Here is a 24,000-nt window from a genome sequence, read left to right as displayed (position 1 = left end):
GAGTTGCACAATGCTATTCTCTGGACAAAGTGTCATTGATTGATTCACTTAATATGACTTTGACCATGAATCGTAATATAATTCGTTAACCTAAGAACCTGGTTGTTAACATTAAAGTCAATATGATCACAATAGGACTTCCAAGTTATTTGAAAGTTATACCGATCAGGAAAAAATGCTACGGGCAACACAATGGTTGTAATTTGTTTAAATACCTGGTAATCGTGTTAAAAGGTTCAGCCGCAAATTCCTCGGCCCAGCCTTGTAGTTTCTTCGCAAGGTCTAGCTGTCGCTCATCCAAAATCGTGTTCACTGCGAGGAAATGTTTCTCCAGTCGATTGATGAGTGGGATTGGAAACTTTTTGTAAACTGTTTGTTTCTCGGCAACGACGATTAATCTGTTCACATATTAATACAACCTTTACATTAAAATGAACTCGTTGAAAAATTGTATTTTTCATACATGCCATAATTTTTTAGACCAATTCCGGGACATTGAGTTAAATTGTCCGGGACTTTTGCCGATTTTCCGGGACATGTATAAAATGTAGCGATATTTAAAGACATATGCATTTTTGGTACGTTTTTTTTTTTTTTCGCATCGTTAATAGCAAAAGTTCGAAAGCCTATCCGAAATACACTTGATCTATTAACGTCAAATTAAACATTTCTACTTCCGTTACTAGATACAAGCCACGTGTTTTCAGTGTAAGCGTTCTAAACATAGATGGTGACGTCACTGCGTTATTGTTATTAAGACCGGTGTGTGTAACGCGTAGTTGTTGATACGCCTTTATTCATTTATAACATTTATATAATAAAAAAATACAACAATACAGTACCGTTAGATCGTCAACTCAAATCAATTCACAATAGTTTTTTTAACGTTATGTTTACTGGGGGTTTAGAACAAGACAATAATAAACCGTGTGAGGATGACGTTTTTATATGCTTTCTTTTTTACTCAACTTCTTTGTCGGTTAAACGTGCGAACATAAACTGCTTTTAATTTTTTACTCAGCGAAATTGGACTTAAGATGTGTGAACAACTATCCTTTGCCCTTACGCAGCGGGAAATAATGACGTAGTAGATTAAAGTCAATTTACAACCACATTAAACAATGCCGCCTTTTCGGTTTGACCGCAAACGTGAGACAATCGATATAATAACAGGACCCCTGTTAATTGATCGATTTTGACACGTAGCGTAGTCTGCCTATTCGGGTAGGCATTGTCATGGAGACGCTGCAGATATACACAGATTCGAGGTGCAGTTAAGCTTAAGATAAGGTACATGTATTTATGGATTTTGTAAATTCCGGGACATTTGACAGATTTCCGGGACAGCGGGACAAGTTCTTCATTTCCGGGACTGTCCCGGACAATCCGGGACGTATGGCATGCATGTATTTTTGTACATGCATCTTCAAATTATCCTACACTCACTGTATAAGTATTCATTTATCATTATCATAATCTGCCTTCGCAACGTCAATGTTTTTACATAGTTTTTACAAGTATTAATACTTTGCCACAGACCAAATAACTATTAATAATTGTTTCCCGTAATTAAAAAATATCACAACATTTAATGCCAGTTAAAATGATATTTAAAGATGAAACAGAACATAATAAACTACAACTTTTGTGCCTGAAATAACCCAGCATGAAACTTTTGTCAGAAGGCTTTGGAAGTTCAGTTTTAAGAAATGCTTTTTTATTAATACAAGCTAATTACTAATGGTGTTCATAGATATAACTTAAAGTAAACTAAAACAATGCCATTGATAAAATTTCAGCATGAAGATGCAAAAGGGCAATAACCGTAAACTTAATTACGCCAGCTTTATGGTGTTTATGAAAAGCACATCCCCTAATTGACATTTACCTTCATATTTAGTTTCAATTGGATACCTCTTTTAATTTTAAAGATGAGATATCCTTTACCACATATTTTTACGCTGATACCTCTTATAGTTTTCATTATGTGCGACTGACAAAAATAAAGGTTATTGTTCACTTCACTCCCACCCTCCCCTATTATGTTTCAAGTTGACGGCTTTCTATTTACTTGCTCCAAATACAAGTTTTACATGAATATAAACAAAAAGGCATGTTGGTAATTTTTTTTTGAAAAAGCGGCATTACTTATCTAACAACTTTGTATCATAAGGAACAATTCCTTCAAGTTTCAATGCTGTACATTGGAAAGTGAAGAATAACTCCGCACATACCAGTGTTGAATTACGGACAGACGGGAAGTCAAACAGACGGATATAAAGAGAAACGGGCGTCTTTGGATATTGGGGTATACCTTCATTTGCTACGTATAGGGAGATATAATTAGACAGTTAACATAGGATAAATATAAATCAAGACCATTGAAGAGTGTTGTTTCTGAAACAATCTTTATTATCTCTATTTTAAGTTAATGATTTATTACCTAATTTGAATTCTAATCAAATTGAGTTATTATTAATTAACAAAAGGTACCTACCTGAAGTTTTTATGAACTGGACATTTCACACGGTGTGTTCCAAGACCAAGATCCACATATCTCTCTCCTCCAAAGTACACATAGTACTGATTCAATGCGTCGTACAGACTTTCATACAGGTTCTCCAAGTTCAGCAATACAACAGTGTTTCCTGTCTCCATGCAGACTTTGATTTTGTTGATGTTGCGGCAAACCTGTAAAGTGTTATTATCATATGGGATTATATATAATTGTTCATTACATGATTTTTGCATTATTCAGTATCATATTAGATCTGTAACGATCAATGTGATTAACGCTTTGTCCTAAACAAAGAGGCACATCAAATTGTACATGATCAAAACCCACATTCGCTGAAATAAAATCCTTTTTGATAAATTGATGCAAAAGGTGCAAAACACGTTAAAGGAATGAACCATTTTAGTGGAGTCTTATTCGACTAGCATGAACAGCTGGATGATACCTCAACAATTCAAACAACAACACTGTAATTTCCAGTCATAAGTGAGTTGCGATCGCTTTTTGCCTTTTTACAGTTGCCATATTAATCAAAGTTTCTTGCCAAGTTGTATTGGAAATTCAAAAATATGTGATATCATAATTTATTAGGTGGCTGATAAATATTCACGAAAACAAACGTTGAACCGCAAATTCTACAAGGACGCATGATTTATGTTAACTGAAAATATGCAATGAATTTCAACAATTGATTTTGTGACCTGCCTACCTGCGTGTATTCTTGATCACTGCGAAAACTGCTACCAAAGATGGTGATTGGTCTAATCTCACTTCTCTTTGATAGGATTTGTTGTTGGATAATGGACAACGCTCCATAGTTATCGGTCAGTAGTAGAAGATATCGACTTTCCCTGCAAAGAAATGCATTACATTTATTGTAAGTCAACGTTTTACATTTATTGTGTGTAAACACACTATATTTAAAACAGGAAACAGAAAGCAGCAACATTTTTTACATATTGCCATCTTGAACAAATACAATATTACTTAAACACATGTAGTTAATTTATAATGTACTTTATACATATATTACCAAATCACACGGACGTACATAAACATTTTTTATTGATAATGTATAGGGCATTTCAACGAAAGTATTCATTTACCCATGTGACTTCAATGAATCAAAGAGACACGCTTCAATCAGTCCTTTAGCGCTACAATCTGGACCTTCCTGTCTTGGCTGAAATTGAGAGAATGTTGATTTTCAGAAAAGTGGAAAAAGTGAAGTGGTCATGGGTCAATCCTTCTACATCATACAAACTATTACAATATAATATACAAGCAATCGTTGCGGTACTTTACAATTCTAACAACCGTCACAAAACGCACATTCTTGTAAAACTAGCTTGAACTAAAATTGTCTCTGTCAAGCATGATAAGAATACGGCTTTGTCAAAGAGAGCATAGGCATTTCAGTTTTAATAAATGGTTTCCAAAAATGCAAGCTTCATACCTATCAAGTCTCGCCTTGATACCTAAAATTGCCGTCGTGATATTTCTTGAACAAAATGTCAGACAAGGGACAAAATTGTCACAAAACCAGGTTTTCAATGTGAAAAAAAAATCTGATAAAGGGAGACAACTCAAACTGAACTGATTGTTTATAATTAACCCCCTTTGTCTATGTTGAGTCGTGGCGACCGTAACCTTGGAGATATTGACGGAATTCTTTCGTGTGACACACCATCTCATGATGGTGAACAAATGTGCCATATGATTTTAAAATATCACAATAAATGACATAGTTATGGCCTGGACAAGCTAATTTATGGCCATTTTTTACCTTTGAACTCAATGTGTGACCTTGACCTTGGAGATATCGATGTAATTCTTTCGCGCGACAACCGCGACACACCGTCATATCATTAGTAATGATGGTGAAAAAATGTGCCAAATGATTTTAAAATCTCACGATGAACGACAAAGTTATGGCTCAGACAAGCTTGTTCCGCTCGCCGACATTTGCCAATCTTATAACCAGTTTTTTCCTTCGGAAAACCTGGTTAAAAATCATAAGGACAATTACTGTAAAATAATGAAAGCAGGAGTTATGATTCTTGTTAACAGCAACGCACATCATTGTGATTTATATACTTATGGAATGTCAAATTGATGGATTGCATAATTTGGCTTATATGTCTGATTCATAGGGAATAACTCTTCAGATTTGGATACAATATTTAGGGTTCTGCTCATTACATCAATTAGGTCAACAAACATTTTAAGTTTCAAGTAAAAAGCTCTTTTAGGTTTCAAGATATGCAAAATTTAAACTGAATAGTAAACAAAGGGCAACATATCAAAGGGCAACCACTATACATATGGATGCAAGAGTAAATAGTGATTGTGCATAGCACATTCCCATAATAATATCTAGCTATATCAAGTTTAAAGTTTATAGCTCTTTTAGTTTTCGCGATATGCTCCCAACAATCTATATTAACAAAGGGCAATACCTTACAAGAGCTGTCAGAAGACAGCGCGCTCGACTATTTGAGTGATTGACAGATAACGTAAGCCATCATGGGAGAATTGTTTATATCCAATAACGTCAAGGTAATATAGACATATTCGAAGTGAAAGAGGACCATAATTGAAAAAATATTGATCGATTATGTGATAAAGAAGTTGTAATTTATAGACGATTCTGATTTCAGGTATATTTTCCACAATCTATTGAAAATTTGTAAAGACATAAAACAAAGTAATAAGATTTTATTTCAAGTTTGATAGCAATAGCTAGGGTGGGATGGTTTGACGGTCCTTCAAAAATAAAATAAACAAGACTATTGCCAAGCAATAAAAGTCCCCTACCTCCATATTGCCATCTGTCCATGTTTCAAGTTTCATGGTATAATATGAAGAACTTTTAAAGGATCCATCATTTTCATCAATATTTCTAGTGTATTTGTTGCCATAGCAACCAGAATTCTTGACAAAGGAACAAAAGGGAACAAAATGAAATGACGTGCATAATCTCCATATTGCCATCTATCCATTTTTCAAGTTTCATGAAAAAATATGAAAAACTTATCGCAGGATCCAGAAAAGTGTGACGGACTGACAGACAGACTGATGCACAGAGCGCAAACCATATCATCCACGATAATTTTCTTTTTGGGTGGGTGGGGGTGGGTTTGGGTGGAAAGGGGAGTATAATGTGGGGGTGTGGTCATTTATTACATGATCTTTCAAAAACGAAAAATAAATGTATTAATTTTACCTTGAGAGTAAACGTCATTCCAAGGACAAGCTCAAATTCAACTTGCCAGGTGCAGTACCCTCATGATAGTAAGAAAGTATTTGAAGTTTGAACACAATAGCCTTGATACTTTAGAAGTAATGTCGATCTTAACAATTTAACAAATTATTCAAAGTAACTTAGTAAAAAAACAGGCAATATTCCGTTAAAATGCCAACCAGAGTTATGCAACTTGCCCTGTACAGTCCCTTTTACAATAGTTAGCTAGTTTTCCAAGTCAGAAAGCAATAGCTATGATACTTTAAGAGTAAACGGACCAAAACATAAAACTGTACCAAATGTTCAATTAACGAAGTATACAAGGGGCCATAATTCTGTCAAAATGCCAGTCAGAGTTACATAACTTTGACTGCACAATTCCCTTATGATGGTTAGTAGGTGTTGTAAGTATGAAAGCAATAGCTTTGATACTTTAGGAATTAAGTGAACCTAAACACAAAACTTCACCAAATTTTCAATTTTCTAAGTATAAAAAGGGAACATAATTCTTACAAGATGCGTGATAAAGTTGTCTGCTCTTGTTTATTGATTGGGGTAATGTTGGTAAAGAAGTATGCAAAATATAAAAGCAATATGACAAGGTGCATATAAAATATTTGAGGTGGTATGCAAACTTTAACATAGACCTATTTATCAATAATACGCATATTCTAAGTGGACAAAAGGGCCATAATTCTTACAAAATGCTTGTTACAGTTGTCTGTTCTTTTTTATAGATTGGGGTCATGTTGGTTAAGAAGTATGCAAAATATGAAAGCAATATGTCAAGGGACATAGACGATATTTTAGGTGGTACGCAAACTTTAACATAATGCTATGTGTAAAAAGGGCCATAATTCTTACAAAATGCTTGATACAATTGTCTGCTCTTGTTTACAGATTGGGTTCATGTTGGTAAAGAAGTATGCAAAATATAAAAGCAATATTTCAAGGGAAATAGAAAATATTTGAGGTGGTATGCAAACTTTAACATTCCAACGCTAACGCTCACGCTAACGCCGAGTAGAGTAGGATAGCTCCACTATATATATTTCATATATAATAGTCGAGCTAAAAATATGAGAGCAATATTTATCGTTCTTACGGACTTCACGTCTCCTGAATGTGTTCTATCTACCCTTAAGTTTCAAGTTGATACTTTTTTTAGTTTTTTAGATATTCTCCGGACAAAAATAACTTACAAACAGCAATAACACTAACATTAAGATTACATGTGTTATGAGTGCATCACAAATACTGAAGGGGATATTTATACCTAAGAAGTTGCAAGTAGATTCACTACTTTGTGTTCTAGATATACCCTATACAAAATAGACATTCTTAACAAAAACAACCAGATGCCAACCTGCATCCAGAATATACCATGACATGAATTTAATGCATATCAGTACATATATACACCGCCTTAAATAAACACAACTTAATCATTTAAGTACTGACTCTTATTAAACGCGGGAATAATCGCTTAAAATTGCATTTGTTACAAGAATACTAAATGCATTATTGTATGACTTACATCAGGGGTACAATGCATAACACTTCCAAGGTATCTTTTGAAGCATCCCTCCGGTTCCACCAGATCTAGCCCTCCAAAGTTCCTCTTGATTGCATGAAGCATTTCCAACCATGTAGGCTTCCGTTTGTTCTTGGCCACAAAGCCATAGACCATTTTCACCAAACTTGCAAAACGAAATAACAAATAGATGCACCTCACACAGTATATAAACATCAGATATGTATTCATTCACAAACATACGTGTTGTCATGTTTACAATACTCAACCATCACTTTAATAATTAGTTATACCTGTAAAAATCGCGCAGTCCATAAAACTCACGCATCCTGTCTGATGCCCTTTTAAATATCTTCAGATAGGCTTTTGACAATGGTTCAATAAAAGGTTCCAAAAATGATTCGACGTCTTCGGTTGTTTTGCAAATGCCTCTGTAAATAATACAATTTTGTCCATGTGAGCTAAGGGTTATTATAAATTGGTTTCAACCGATTGCTTTATGCCAAGGAGCTGACCTCACTTGTGTTGATGTATGTTTTGTGTTAACTATTTTTTGTTTTATTGATCTATGTTATGTTATTTGGAGTGTGTGTACTTATCTTAAACAAACAAGACGCTTCTGCTTATCAAGCTGCAGATAATGTGTGTATATTCATTCATGAAAGAAAACAATTAAAAAACTTGTGTGATAGCCATACAATTTCAATACAAATATCGCCAACCAAACCAATAACCAAGAGTTATTTTAACTTAGCTAAATAAAACAGTTGTTCGTTTGTTTCCCAAGACAATTCACATATATCTCTGATCAAACCTCCTTTTCATACAATAACTTTTACATGGATGACTCACTTTGCGCTAGTGATCAATTCTTCCAGATCTGGGACTTCTCGCTGCACCAGGATCCCTCTGTTCATCTTGGCGGGATCCAAAGCCCAGTTTGAGATACCAATAAAGGCAACCTTCAACAGCACACCACTTTATATATATGATGGGGTAAAACAAAATCTTTGATGCATTAAAGATGTATTTAGCGTACACGTATCGTGGTTTTGACCACACGCATCAATGTTTATTCTGAAGGATGATTGCTAAGTGTATGCTTGTTGCTTTTAAATACGTTTTTAAATACTTTCTTCATTTGCGCATGTACGTGTACATTAACATACATGTTCAAATCAAACGCAGGTTTTCTAACTTACGCAAATCACAAATATAATCATACAGGATAGGAGGCATTTTGTCACTTGTATCACAAGTTAGTTAGCAAATATTACATATACAATTTACATAAAACTTACTTTCTTGTACTGTTCCGGGGTTTCTTCACCTGGGCATCCATCTTCCAAAAGTGGATGAAGTGTCTATTTGACAAGAAATAATGTGTTTTATTTTAAGCTCTCTACCTGTTTTTGTAGACAATAGTAATAAAATAATGCAAGTTTTATCATGAACAATGTCATTTTTATAAAAAAATGCAATGTGTGTTTAATAAACAAAATATTATGATGAACAAATATCTTGAAACTATGTTCCTACATGACACAAATCACAACAAAAGACATCGAAAAATAACAGATTGCAATAAAGCAGAACTTAAGTAAGGTTCCTGACCAGAGCTCCAGATAAGGGTCGTATTTTCGTAATTACGAATTATTTTCAAGTCCGTTACGTATTTATTTTAAAACCTTGTCATACCATTAAGAATTTCAAAATCAAGTTACGAATATTATTTTTACATCGGATCGTATCGATTTTTATTGAGTTCTTTTTGCGTATTAAAGATCTTTGCGGTGCTTATATAGAATGGATATCAGGTTTGTATAACAAAGCGCATTTTTTCCAATAAAAGCGGCGTATACAGTCTATCTGGCAAAAAAAATGGCGGCGCCCAGAGAACGTCCTAAAAAAAAGCAAAGCGTCCAAAAACATGCTTTTAACATATTGTACGCAAAGTAAGCCGAAGTTAAATGTTAAGAAAGACATTATAGAAAAGATCTTATACGATGTTGTTTGTTCAGTTGCCGACACAGTCAGAAAAGCTAAACAAAAACGCGACACGACGGGTCCAAACTTAAACACAAAAAAAACATTGAACGAGTGGAAGGGACAAGTCCCGTGGCTAATCGTTGAAAAGATTGAAGGGGAGATCCGTTTTAATTGTGAAATATGTAAAAATTCATCTAAGGCATACAATCTAAGCACAGTTTGGGCATATGAAGGTATTTGAAAAATAACATTGTATAATACTGAAAAGACGCTGTTGAACTCGCATAAATAAAGTTGCTAGTATGTTTATTTTGATTTTTTTTGCATGAAAATAACCATTATTATTTATTTTTAGGTGTTTTAGAAAAAATAGAATTATTTTCCAAAACTTAGTAGTAACGTTAAGAATAAAATTTCAGAGTTAAGAATTCTTTTTGAAAATCTGGTAGTAATTTAAGAATTTCACAAAACCTTATCTGGAGCTCTGTTCCTGACATAGAAATTTGCTGTCAGAGCAGTTTAACATGACAAACAAATTACATGTGCGGGTAAAGCGATTACAATTAAAAACGCTATTCACTACAAAATGTGATATCCACTGAAAACAAAACATCACGTGAACCTTCAGTGGCATGCGTGGACTGTCTTCTGCTAGTCCGACCTCATCCAAAACAACAGCAGACACAAACGTATCTGGATCTTTATCTTTCTGAAACTCTGCACACTGTCGGAAGGTTCCAACAATACCATCTGGTGTGGATAACGGACTGCATTGAAATGAGACCATCTGGACCTAGAAAGCAATCATTGAAACTTGTGTAAGTATTACTGATATAATTGAGCAGAACCTTGCGTATGGTAAAGTGAACACACAACACCCTTAATGGTTATGATTTATATATTTAGATAGCTAACACGAGTTGACCTAAAGCATGATTATTTTGATGTACAATTATAATGCATACATAGATTTAAGTGCTAAGATCTGCTAACACAGATACACAAATATCCCAAACATCAGTCATCATTTACATGACTGGTCTGGCTGTTGGGGGGTGGGGGGGGAGGATGATGAGGGACGACACAGAGATCCAGGGCCAGTCAGCTCTTTAATGGGCTACTGAGAGTAATTCTTCCATGGGGAAGGGACGTCCACTGTTTCAAATTATCCATCCAGCTGTTCTTCTGACGGCCTCCAAAGACGACCTCTCTCTAGCGTGCCCTGGAACACAGTCTTGAACAGATCGTTTGGTCTGGTGACGTGTCCAGACCGAGATTTTGTAATTGACAGTTGCAAAGAGGGGCTCACCGACAAGTGTTGCAATATGTTCCGGACGTACGCGTTGGTATTGTGCCCCATGTACAAGATGCGAAGCAGTCTACGGAACGCTTGTATTCAATTGTTTTTATACTGTGCTTTGTGCCCGCGTGAAGGTCACGAAGCCGAACAATAAGATGGAGACTATGATGGACTTATACAGCCTGTACTTGGAGGGGAAACTGATGGAGCTACTTTCTTGATGTAGGAACAAAATGAAATGACGTGCATAATGTCCATATTGCCATCTATCCATGTTGCAAGTTTCATGAAAAAATATTAAGAACTTTTAAAGTTATCGCAGGATCCCAAAAAGTGTGACAGACTCACAGACAGACTCACAGACGCACAAAGCGCAAACCATAAGTCCCCTCCGGTGAAACAAGTAGGGGACAAAAATGGTTACTCTCAAGAACTTGAAGCTGGTACCTTCTTCCAGCTTCTCGCCATTCATGGTGCTTTTCAACATGATCTTTAACTTCTCCATGCAAATATTTACCCCATATGCTCCTGCCCTTTCATAGAGTCTGTTGGTGAGCTCTTGGAGTTCACTGCTGTTGCCCTCATGAGGTCGATGTCATCAGCGAATCTAATGTTAGAGATGGGTCTTCCACCGATGGGAATAGACATGTGGTGGTCTTGGAATGGCTCCTGCATTATCTACTCAAGGAAGATGTAAAACGGGACAGGGAGGAGCAGTCATCCCGGAAGGACGCCCACTGATGTCCTTAAGAAGTCTCAATTCTGTCCATTGAGAAGTACAGTGCTACTGACGTTTCAATTAAGTTCTTGGATTATTTGCACCAGCCCTTCTTCAATATTGAATCCCCTAATAACCTTCCTTAGACCATCATGCCACTTGTGATCAAAAGCTTTCTTAAAGTCAATGAAGTGTGGTACTCTCGCTCAGGAGGTTCCCGTTGGCGTTTGCTATTGCGCTGTCTTTGGGCTGACTGGTCTTCGCGAGGATGTTAAGGGTACTGTAGTCCGCTCATACCGATGCTTGTGGTCATCTCATTGTCATGAGAACACATTACTCCTCAATCAACTCTGCCCTTTACTTACACATTTCCCAAACGTCTGATTAATGTTAAGCCATACATGTATATGAACATACCTGTTTTAGATGTTTAAAGAGCTGGTGTCGGGCACTATTTCCCTGCATAGCATCGGCGACTATGGTCTTTGCAAGGGACTTCGAGCTTCCGGGTTTTCCCACAAGAAACAAAGGTATTCGCAACTCGATGCACACAACCATCATAAAGACGTTCTCTTTTAAGGCCGTGTTGCGGGCGATGTTATCGTCTAGTTTCACGTTGTCCAGGAATACGTCTTGGCAACTTAAATTACATTTATGACAACAATTAAAGGATATAACACTGTGATAACAATCCCTTGTTTCAAAACAAATAAAAGTGATTGCAACAGTTATTTTCAAATTCAGTTTAAATTGTACAATAGGATTTTTTCATCTTTTGTTTACAACTGATTATGTTGTTAATTTTAGGTTGATACTATGCAAAAGTTGTAATCCTCTCCTTAACGCAGCTAAATTTAAGTATATGTACTAACAGTGTATTCAATTTTTGTTTTATTTTTTTTAAAGCTGATTTTATAATTTGCATATGTTCAACGTATTCAGTGTAGCTTGATTACATTGGAAGCCCGAGGATTATTGAAACACTTCTCCATCTCTTGGGTAAAACCAGTCCTTAGTGTCATAAGAGGTCTTGTGAATACTTTCGAATTGAGATAAACCCCAAACCTCCTGATCGCTATGCATATCTTATACGCCACAACCACCTTGTAGTTTGCATAAATTGTGTCATTAGGGCTTTCATTTAATGTTGAATCAACCAGATATTGAACACAGCTATTACCATTCTATTTCGTCCAATATTTGTTCGGCACCGTTTGGCAAAGGGCATGGTTCTCTAAATTCAGCTGCAACTGTTCTTCTATATGCACTTCTTGTTTTTAAACAAGCGTGATAACACACGCCGATTGCAAGAACCAGGCATCGCGTCAAATCATCAAGTTTCTAAAGTCCAACACAAAAATTCATAGTCACACCTTGACAACAACTTAGCAAATCATACTTTATACAAGTATCTAAAATAATAAAAATGGAAGGTGGATAGGCTTATTAACTTTGCTTTTATAATGAAATAATTATTCATATCATCATCAGATTGATGAATGTACCCCGGTATTTTAGTTTGTTTCATTATTGTCGGATTTCAAATTATGCAACCCCTCACCCCTCAAAAGGTATAAGTTATAAATTTTTTATATAAATATGTGTGGGGGGAATCAGATTCGTAATGTAACAAGAGCTTCGCGGTCGGAGACATTTACACAGGATTTTTTAAAACAAATCTGACCATAAGAGTTAAGCTTATCATATAAATGTGACTTTGACACTTTAATAAGTTTTTAGTTGCCACATAATTATACAATCCTGCTAAATCATCATTATAATAAATGGGTTGATAATATTATATTATTATAACTAGGGGTCATCTACTGTCCAAGGCAAATGCACATGTGAAGTATCAAGCCAATCGGTTGATTCGTTGACAAGTTATTGATCGGAAACGATTTTCACACTTATTGTGACAGTAACCTTGACCTTTGACCTAGTGACCCCAATTTGAGTATGGATCTGCTGTCGAAAGACAATACACATTGGAAGTATCAAGCCAATCGGTCGATTTGTTGGCTAGTTACTGATCAGAAACAATGTTCACACTTATTGTAACCGTGATCTTGACCTTTGACCTAGTGACATGTGAAGTATCAATCCAATCAGTCAATTTGATGATGAGTTATTGATCGGAAACGAACTGGTCTACCGACAGACAAACCAACCGACATCCAGCAAAACAATATACCCCCTCTTCTTTGAATGAGGGAATAAAAATGTACCCATTCAATTCTTGATAAATACTTCACATACAATCAATAATATATCTATTCATATTTCATCACTTAGAATAACAAGAGCACCGCATAACGGGTGCCAACGCTCGGCTGCAAAAGCTTGTTAGATTTTTTTTTTTTTAGAGGTCACAGTGACCTTGACCTATGACCTAGTGACCCAAAATTGGCTGTGGCGTGTAGAACTCATCAAGGTGCATCTACTTATGAAGTTTCAAAGTTGTAGGTGGAAGCACTTTAATTTTAGAGGCAATGTTTAGGTTTTAGCACGAAGCCTACGGCGAACGGCAAGCTGGCTATGACAATACCTCGGGTTTTCTCCGAAAACACCCAAGCTAAAAATGGGTGTGGCGTGTAGAAATGAGGAAGGTGAATGTACATAAAAAGTTTAAAAGTTGTAGGTGGAAGCACTTTTATTGTAGAGGCTATGTTAAAGTTTTATATTAGAGGTCACAGCGACCTTGACCTTTGACCTAGTGACCCAAAAATGGGTGTGGCGTGTAGAACTCATCAAGGTGCATGTACATATGAAGTTTCAAAGTTGAAGGTGGAAGCACTTTGATTTAAGAGCGAATGTAAAGGTTTATGTTAAAGTTTTATATTAGAGGTCACAGTGACCTTGACCTTTGACCTAGTGACCCAAAAATGGGTGTGGCATGTAGAACTGCATCTACATATGAAGTTTCAAAGTTGTAGGTGGAAGCACTTTGATTTTAGAGCCAATGTTAAGGTTTTAGCACGACGCCTATCGCGGACGGCTGACGGCGGACGATGAGCTGGCAGTGACAATACCTCGGGTTTTCTCCGAAAACAGCCGAGCTAAAAATGTAAATGAAAAATGGTGGTAAACATATGTACATTGATTTCAATATCATCATCTTCGTCCGTTTCATCATTCTCTTCTATCATGTCATCCATAGCGTTAAACAGGAATCGGTTGGTATTTGCCTGTTCATAAAACCATGCCATGACTATCAGCACCCGCTCTGCGTCCCTCAATGATACAAAACTGCATTCATCCTAAAAAAACAATAATGTTCATAGTGTGTACATGTATCATTTCAATTAAAATATAGTGTTTCTACCACTACCATCGAATAATTAATATTATGATGATACAACAAATTAAGACAAAAAAGAGACACAACTTTATTTTATGGTATTGCGTTACATAGCATATCTTTAAATATGCGAAAACCTATATGGAACTTTTAAACTGGAATTTTGTTTCTAAAAAAGAAACAAGAGGAAATTCATTTGCCACTATTTAAAAACAAACACTTTGCAGAAATACACAAAAGTGAATTCGGAACATAAACATTAAATAGGGTAATTCTGTGTGACGCAGACTACGATGTACATGAATGTTTAAAGATAGGTAACTCCATTATTATTATCTGTCAACCAACATATTTCACTAGTTATTTGTTAAACAAAAGATCAATCATAAAGTATATATCAAGTTTAGTTATTGTCTAATGATTTTTCATGAAAGATGTGCCTTTGAAGTTAAAGGTGCACAAACTTATAGGTTTAGAGGCGATACATGCAAAAGGTAACACAATAATTTATAAACATAAAATTAGACCTAATATTAATGGTTGTGAACACATCTTAACAATAAACATCATTTATCACATTTTCTAACACCTAATAACATCGAGAAGAATTGAATACTAGTTCCGTACTTGTTATACACCTACACGTTGTAACAAAAGTGTACAGTCATTACTATTTGAAGATATTTGTAAATAAATACCTTCTGATCCCGCATGTATTTCTGTGACGTTGCAAGAACACTGCTAACAACTTCCACAAGACCAGGTTTATTTGGCAGGCGTTGTTCAAACACCTATTTAAAACACATATGTATTATACGAACAATCTTAATTTACGAACATATACAGTCTGATAATAATTTCGAACAAGAGCTGTCTCCATATGCCCCCAAAAAATGCTTTTCCGAAACCTAAACGCAGATTTTGAAACCTCAACGCGGACCCTAAGCTCAAGGTTTACGGGGGTCAAAAGTTTTGTGCGTAAGGAAAGGCCTTTTCCGTTTACACATGCATGCCAAATATGAAGGTTACATCTGAAGCGACATTGAAGTTATGAGCATTTTTCGAAACCTTAACGCAAAAGTGGGACTGACAGACGGACAAACAGACAGACGGACAGTGCGATGACTATATCCCCACCTTCGGGGGCGTACAAATTAATCCCCACACATTCTCAACAATGTATTTGGAAGCAAAATGCAACATATGAAAGAAAAAACATATACAATCTTACTGCTCTTTTAACCATCTGGCATATGTACAATTTCTCAACGTCAGTGTTCAGCTGTCCAAAATCCCACACAAGTGGTAGCAAACTTTGTGGAAGTGGTTGGACTCTGTAAACCTGTGAGGAAAGGATAGTTATTAGAAAACAACAGCTTTAATCCTTTTTTAACTGTCTGATAAAAGAATCAATTCACAATCCAAAATATGGTTCAATTTCCCCAAACGGTAGCAGATATCCCTAATAATAGTTGACAAATACAAATAGGAACTAGATTACCGTCAAATCTTGGCAAACCGACCTCTGACAAACAGAAAGATGGAGCAATCTATATTCATTGAAAATTTAATGAATGTGCAGTATGATTAATTAATTCTAAAAGACTAAACACAAAATGCTAGAGTGAAAAGGCATATCTGACATATAGAAGTTAGAATGCGCCAATAAAATGTCAACTGTCTCTGCATGTATTTAAGCATTTTACATGTCTTGAACGAGCCTCTTAATGAAGATTTTGTGCTTAAATAAATTACCAAATATAATCCACTTGATTGATATCATTTATTTACCAGACGTCTCATTGGCACTCGTCCAAGTCTATCTGTTGTTTCGTCTGCGTCAACATGGTAACCCAGACCGGCTTGCTCTAGCTTCTTAATCAGCTCTTCTGGGTGTCTATACGGAATCAAATACAATTAGCGTATTTTATGAGTGTATTCCGTTTCAAACACAGACATTATAAGTATATTCTCTTACACAAATCTGTGACATGAACCACTGGCGCTCATGACAGTTTAAAATGAATTAAAATTATATTGTAAAGCATAAGGCTTTAATAGTTCAAAGCTAAAATGCGGCTAAGCAAAAAGCACATGTTCACAACTTTGAGCAAACACTCAGTACAATGTGTCTTACTTTCTGTATGGGTTACATGCAGCAATCATTTTTAAGTTCTGGCACAATTTCAGAGGTTCTCCACAAATGGACTTGTCGCACATGATTTCTTTTATTATTCCAATTGCCTCAGTAGTGTTGGCTTCATCAAAGAACAACACAGTGTACATGTGCACACCGAAGTCCTCCACATTTTTCTTTGCGATTCTTTCTGCCAAATGCACTTTTCTTTTGATATCATCTTTCGTTGTTCCACCATGCACCTGGATTAAATGAACAATATGATAACGTATTTATTGAAGATAAAAGGATGACAAACACGATTTAGGTATGTGTATATTAACCTTTACATATTATTTTGTAGCTAATTCCCACAATTTGTGAATGATTACACCTTAATCTACCTTAATGTTTATCTAAAACATTTAACCCCTCTTACATGACCAGTGTTCACCCAATGGTATACTTTTAACAATCTTTCTCAAAGATAACTAAAGAAAACTACATTCCACACTTGCAAACTTAGAACCTCTGGGCACTATGTTTTCAGGATGAGATTTGTTTTCACTTTTTAAATTTATTGTAAGAACATGTAAACTTCATATGCAAATATAGCTACATTTATATAAACAAGTGTTCTGCGGTTGGAAACATATGCCCCTCCAAACAGGGATTTGAACAAGTGACCCCAATTTCAATAGGGGTCATCTAATGTCCAAGGCCAATACGCATGTCAAGTATCAAGCCAATCGGTCATTTCGTAAATGAGTTATTGATCGGAAACAATTTTCATACTTATTGTGACTGTGACATAGACATTTAACCTAGCGAACCCAATTTAGATAGGGGCCATCTACTGTCCAAGGCCAATGTGCATGGAAAGTATCAAGCCAATCGGTCGATTCCTTGACGAATTATTGATCAGAAACGCTTTTACCACTCATTGTGCAAGTGACCATGACCTTTGACCTAGTGACCACAATTTCAATAGGGATCATCTACTGTCCAATGCCAATGTTCATATGAAGTATCAAGCCAATTGGTGAATCAGTGGACGAGTTTTGATTGGTAACGATTTCAAATTTAGTGTGTAACAGTGACCTTGACCTTTGACCTAGTGGCCCCAATTTCAATAGGGGTCATTTACTGTCCAAGGTTGATGCATATGTGAAGTATCAAGCCAATCTTTGAATCAGTTGATAAGTTATTGATCGGAAACAGTTTTCACACTTAGTGTTATAGCGACCTTGACCTTTGACCTAGTGACCCCAATTTCAAAAGGGTTCATCTACTGTCCAGGGCTAATGCACATGTGAAGTATCAAGCAAATCGGTCAATTCATTGACGATATTATTGATCAGAAACCACTTAGTGTGATAGTGACCTTGACCTTTGACCTAAATCTCAATAGGGGCCATCTACTGTCCAAAGCCAATGCACATGTAAAAAATCAAGCCAATAGGTCCATTCATAAATGAGTTATTGATCGGAAAGGATTTTCATACTTAGTGTGATAGTGACCTTGACCTTAGTGATCCTCATTTCAATAGTGGTCATCTACTGTCCAAGACCAATGCACATGTGAAGTATCAAGCCAATCGGTCAATTCGTTGACGAGTTATTGTTCAGAAACGATATTCACACTAAGTGTGATAGTGACCTTGACCTTTGACCTAGTGACCCCATTTTCAATAGGGGTCATCCACTGTCCAAGGCCAATGAACTTAGGCAGTATCAAGCCAATCAGTCAATTCTTTGACAAGTTATTGATCGGAAATGATTGAACTGGTCTACTGACATTCAGATTGGTCTATCAACAGACAGCCAACAAAGAATATACACCTTCTTCTTCGAAGAGGGGAATAACAATCATTTAAAACAAGAGCACCGCCTTGGGGGTGCAGACCGCTCATCTATTTGTCTTTTTAAAGGTGAAGGGACCTATCTCAATTTCAATCACAAAGGAGGGAGGGGTGGAGTGGAGAGGGGTGTATAGTGTGGGGGTGTGGTCATTTATTACATTATCTTCCAAAAATGCAAAAAAAAAAATATTATTTTTTTTTTGGGGGGGGGATTCTTGGGTGGGATGGTTGGACGGTATTTCAAAAATTAAATAATAACAAGCAGATGTGTTCGTCAGAAACACAATGCCCCCTATTGTGCCGCTTTGAAAAAAGAAAAAAGTTTGTTTTTTTTACCTTTGACCTTGAAGGATGACCTTGACCTTGAACTTCCACCACTCAAAATGTGCAGCTTCATGAGAACGCCGCTTTGATTTTTTATTTATTTATTTATTTTTTTTGACCGGGGGGGGGGGGGGGGGGGGGGGGCGTGGTTTGGGTGGAGTCTATTGTGGTATGTCAGGTAAGAGTTGTTTTGTCAAAGTATCAATCAAATCTAATCATAAATAAAGAAGTTATGGCCATTTTAGCAAAATTTAATAATTTGACCTTGAGAGTCAAGGTCATTCAAAGGTCAAGGTAAAATTCAACTTGCCAGGTACAGTACCCTCATGATAGCATGAAAGTATTTGAAGTTTGAAAGCAATAGCCTTGATACTTTAGAAGAAAAGTGGATCTAAACACAAAATTTAACCATATATTCAATATTATATTTTATTTTTGATAAGTAAAAAAAGGGCCATAATTCCGTAAAAATGACAACCAGAGTTATGCAACTTGTCCTTTACTGTCCTCTTATGATAGTTTGCGAGTGTTCCAAGTATGAAAGCAATATCTATGCTTCTTTAGGGGTAAAGTGGACCAAAACACAAAACTTAGCCAAATTTTCAATTTTCTAAGTATAAAGGGCCCATAATTCCGTCAAAATGCCAGTCAGAGTTACATAACTTTGCCTGCACAGTCCCCTTATGATAGTTAGTAAGTGTTGCAAGTATAAAAGCAACAGCTTTGATACTTTAGGAATAAAGTGGACCTAAACCCAAAACTTAACAAAATTTTCAATTTTCTAAGTATATAAAGAGCCCATAATTCCGTCAAAATGCCAGTCAGAGTTACATAACTTTGCCTGCACAGTCCCCTTATGATTGTTAGTAAGTGTTGCAAGTATGAAAGCAATAGCTTTGATACTTTAGGAATAAAGTGGACCTAAACACAAAACTTAACCAAATTTTCAATTTTCTAAGTATAAAAAGGGCACATAATTCTGTCAAAATGCCAGTCAGAGTTACATAACTTTGCCTGCACAGTCCCCTTATGATAGTTAGTAAGTGTTGCAAGTATGAAAGCAATAGCTTTGATAAGGAATAAAATGGACCTAAACACAAAACTTAACCAAAATTTTCTATTCACATAATTATGTCAAAATGCACTTCAGAGTTATCTTACTTTGCCTGCCCAGTCCCCTCATGATAGTAATTAAGTGTACCAAGTTTGAATGCAATAGCATTGATACTTTATGAGAAAAGTGGACCTAAACGCAAAACTTAACCGGAAGCCGACGCCAACGCCAAGGTGTTGACAATAGCTCATATTTTCTCAAAAAATAGATGAGCTAACAACTGTCACCCAATAATCATTTATGTAAGTTTTTGTGAAATCTGCAAAGCAGTTAAAAATAGGAGTGTTTTTGGGATAAAAAGTTCATTACCGAGACTCAAACGATGGCTGACTTGCGATAATAAATATTGACAAGGAGCACTTTTTTATGTGCTTAGGATGAGCTTAATACTAGTCCCTAACGTAAAATGTTTTTTGCATAATCTTCTTGAACTTTTTGTTCATTGTATCAATAAGCATGAAACTCAGTTTTTCTTACCTTCATGAGTATCATGTTTTTGACCTCAACCCCCGGAGGACACTGCAGGGCACACATGAACTTGACTAGCCTCGTTTTACCACATCCAGTTTCACCCATTACTATGACAGGAATATCACACCTGAAACATTATACTTAGGTTGCTTGGCAAAACAACTAATTTTGTACATTGTATATCATTACAGTTTGCTATTAATATACCAAGATGACAGTAGATAAAGGAAATCAACTATTGGTTAGCAAATTATACTTCTGTTCATTTACTTTTTATGATACCACAAGGATACGTAAACCAATCAATAGGTATTTTTCGAAATAAACTTATAGGCAAACCTGTGGTTGTTTGTCTTAGAGACAGCAGAAAATTGATTGGAATATGCAGCCATGTTATTATCTTTTCAACTAAACGTATAAATCCACAATAGGTTGAATAAGTTATTGACAGTTATTTCCCTTCAAATCATATCACAGTCACAACAAAAATGAACTTTCTATGCTTTTAATAAATTAATTAATTATATATATATTATGTAGATGTATATAACTTATTTTGTTTAAGTATAAGAAATGACCAACCGGAATCTCATATAGATTGCCATGATTTTCTTCACATTGTCTGTTGTAAGTTCATAGGTACTGTCTGTATCATGTTCGAACTCTATGCCCATAATGTTGCACAATTTCGGTATCTTCTTGTCTCTGCAAACATACAAATTGTGTTGGTATGATCTCACATTCAACACATGCAGTGACATAGATATAATTAAACAAAGGACGTTCCTAATTAAAATGGATTCAAAAATAGGTACAAACATAGATTTTTAATGTGAGTTTGCTTCCAATCTTTTGTATGAAAAGGCAGCGCCTAAAATACATGTATATTTGTTACCTTAATAGAACGTTGTTTTTCTCTAGGCAACATATATAATTGACACAAAAAATCAACATATGTACGCGTAAATAAAATCTATTCATAACATAAAGTGTTTCTTTTTCATTTTACCAACATTTCGTGTATGTTTCCTTTCAGGTTACTCCTCATTTTGACAAACATTTATAAGAAAAGACCACAAATATATACTGAAATATAATCGCTGTTTTGAGAACGAAGAGATCACTTTATAACTACAACCATACATACATTAAACAAAACTCAGAGCTTAAATTAACTGAACACACCTTTGAAGACCGTCAAAGTTCTCTTGCAATGGTGCATGATTCCTCACCAATGCATCATACAAATTTTGCGCCATGATCCCTTGCTCCAATAACTGACCAGTCTGCTGATCTGTTAAATTCCCCGTTGCTCTTTCAATAAAAAATCCCAAGAAAGTGAAAGTGCAACGATCTGAGTTGAAAAACAGGTAGGGGTGGGGACTGAAAATGAAAAATAAAACAATATTGGTACATGTAAGAAGTAATAACATTTATTTCCACATAACATGTACATTGTTGAAAATAAACTTTGTAAAAGAGCTAAATAACATTGAAAGAAGAAATACATTACTTTTAAAACATTGCACACAAAATGGCAATTTAAAATTTTGCTAGCATTTGCAGAAAGCTTACACGTTTAATACATGCTGTGGGCTGTCCAAAAAGTTCATTAAAAGGCACTGATAAAATTATAAACATAAACCTATTGAGATGAAATCTTTAAAACTAGAATCAGACAGTTTTAATAGTAGGACCACCGTTTTAGCTCAGAAACTTAACAAAAACTGAATTGTAACAATAAATGCGTAACCATGAGAAAATGAATTTCTCCTAACCTGCTTTCCCAAGTTCGTCTCAATGATAAGCGATTCAAGACAGTATCGTCATCTTCCTCTTCTTCCTCATTCATGTCATCTAATGGTGCACAACCCGGCGATTCCTCGCTAATCTTTAGCGACCGTGTTGAAAAGTCCTACGTTGAAGCAAGTTTTGTGAAATGTTGATCACAAAACAAAATGTATAAATATAGGACCGTTGTAAAATATTACATTAGTATTAAAACTGATTTGACAAAATATAATTGTGCTTACATATAGACAAGAACAAGACAGTATAATATAGTAAACAGTTTCATGCAAATCAATTAAACAGACACACTTATTAAAACCCCAAGAAGGTATCGAACATAAGTTTTGGATGTTATATGATGAACTGGCAGCACACTACATTTTACAGAAGTTTTAGTACGAATAAAAGTGTAACAAGCAAATTCGTTGAATTGATATCCCCCCCCAATATGCTTCTGAACACAAAAATGTTATATTTGACACAAACAAGAGATGTGTTCGTCAGAAACACAATGCCCCCTATTGTGCCGCTTTGATTTTTTATTTTTGACCTTTGACCTTGAAGGATGACCTTGACCTTGAACTTCCACCACACAAAATGTGCAGCTTCATGAGGACGCCACTTTGATTTATTTTTTTTACCTTTGACCTTAAGGATGACCTTGACCTTGAACTTCCACCACTCAAAATGTGCAGCTTCATGAGATACACATGCATGCCAAATATCAAGTTGCTATCTTCAATATTGAAAAAGTTATGGCCAATGTTAAAGTTTTCAGACGGACAGACGCCATATATTTGACATTTGACCTTGAAGGATGACCTTCACCTTCACCTTTCACCACTCAAAATGTTCAGCTCCATGAGATACACATGCATGCCAAATATCAAGTTGCTATCTTCAATAATGAAAAAGTTATGGCCAATGTAAAAGTTTTTGGACGGACAGACAGACACCATAAATTAGACATTTGACCTGAAAGGATGACCTTGACCTTCACCTTTCATCACTCAAAATGTGCAGCTCTGTGAGATGCACATGCATGCCAAATATCAAGTTGCTATCTTCAATATTGAACAAGATGCGTTTGTGAAACACAATGTCCCCCTATATGACGTTTGACTTTGAAGGATGACCTTGACCTTGTGAAGGATGACCTTGACCTTTCACCACTCAAAATGTGCAGCTCCATGAGATACACATGCATGCCAAATATCAAGTTGCTATCTTCAATATTGCAAAAGTATTCATAAAATAAGCGATTTGGGCCACATATATTTGACCTCTGACCTTGAAGGATGACCTTGACCTTGACCTTTCACCACTCAAAATGTGCAGCTCCATGAGATGCACATGCATGCCATTTATCAAGTTGCTATCTTCAATATTGCAAAAGTATTTATAAACTAAGCAATATGGGCACATATATTTGACCTCTGACCTTAAAGGATGACCTTGACCTTGACCTTTCACCACTCAAAATGTGCAGCTCCATGAGATACACATGCATGCCAAATATCAAGTTGCTATCTTCAATATTGCAAAAGTATTCATAAAATGAGCGATTTTGGCCATATATATTTGACCTCTGACCTTGAAGGATGACCTTGACCTTTCACCACTCAAAATGTGCAGCTTCATGAGATACACATGCATGCCAAATATGAAGTTGCTATCTTCAATATAGCAAAAGTTATTGCAAAATGTTAAAGTTGGCGCAA

General features: G+C 35.7%; 1 protein-coding gene across 1 annotated transcript in view; it reads right to left on the bottom strand.

Moving 5' to 3' along the window:
• LOC127852775 (E3 ubiquitin-protein ligase rnf213-alpha-like) overlaps positions 1-24,000 on the bottom strand; it is a 147,511-nt gene that overhangs the window by 43,031 nt on the left and 80,480 nt on the right. Inside the window, exons 37-56 of the mRNA XM_052386730.1 lie at positions 22,267-22,403; positions 21,674-21,871; positions 21,071-21,193; positions 20,495-20,615; positions 16,739-16,980; positions 16,393-16,498; positions 15,833-15,943; positions 15,300-15,392; positions 14,399-14,560; positions 12,481-12,641; positions 11,718-11,940; positions 9,905-10,075; positions 8,595-8,657; positions 8,146-8,255; positions 7,587-7,724; positions 7,297-7,459; positions 3,622-3,698; positions 3,225-3,366; positions 2,498-2,691; positions 216-398 (exon numbers count right to left, since the gene is read on the bottom strand). Coding sequence (XP_052242690.1) covers positions 216-398; positions 2,498-2,691; positions 3,225-3,366; positions 3,622-3,698; positions 7,297-7,459; positions 7,587-7,724; positions 8,146-8,255; positions 8,595-8,657; positions 9,905-10,075; positions 11,718-11,940; positions 12,481-12,641; positions 14,399-14,560; positions 15,300-15,392; positions 15,833-15,943; positions 16,393-16,498; positions 16,739-16,980; positions 20,495-20,615; positions 21,071-21,193; positions 21,674-21,871; positions 22,267-22,403 — 2,918 coding nt within the window. The remainder of the gene's footprint in view (positions 1-215; positions 399-2,497; positions 2,692-3,224; positions 3,367-3,621; positions 3,699-7,296; positions 7,460-7,586; positions 7,725-8,145; positions 8,256-8,594; positions 8,658-9,904; positions 10,076-11,717; positions 11,941-12,480; positions 12,642-14,398; positions 14,561-15,299; positions 15,393-15,832; positions 15,944-16,392; positions 16,499-16,738; positions 16,981-20,494; positions 20,616-21,070; positions 21,194-21,673; positions 21,872-22,266; positions 22,404-24,000) is intronic.

This window comes from Dreissena polymorpha, chromosome 12 (genome assembly GCF_020536995.1).
Source record: "Dreissena polymorpha isolate Duluth1 chromosome 12, UMN_Dpol_1.0, whole genome shotgun sequence".
Classification (NCBI taxonomy): Eukaryota; Metazoa; Mollusca; class Bivalvia; order Myida; family Dreissenidae; genus Dreissena; species Dreissena polymorpha.
The sequence above is the reverse complement of the archived record's forward strand: the minus strand, read 5'-3'. Positions and strand labels throughout refer to the sequence as shown.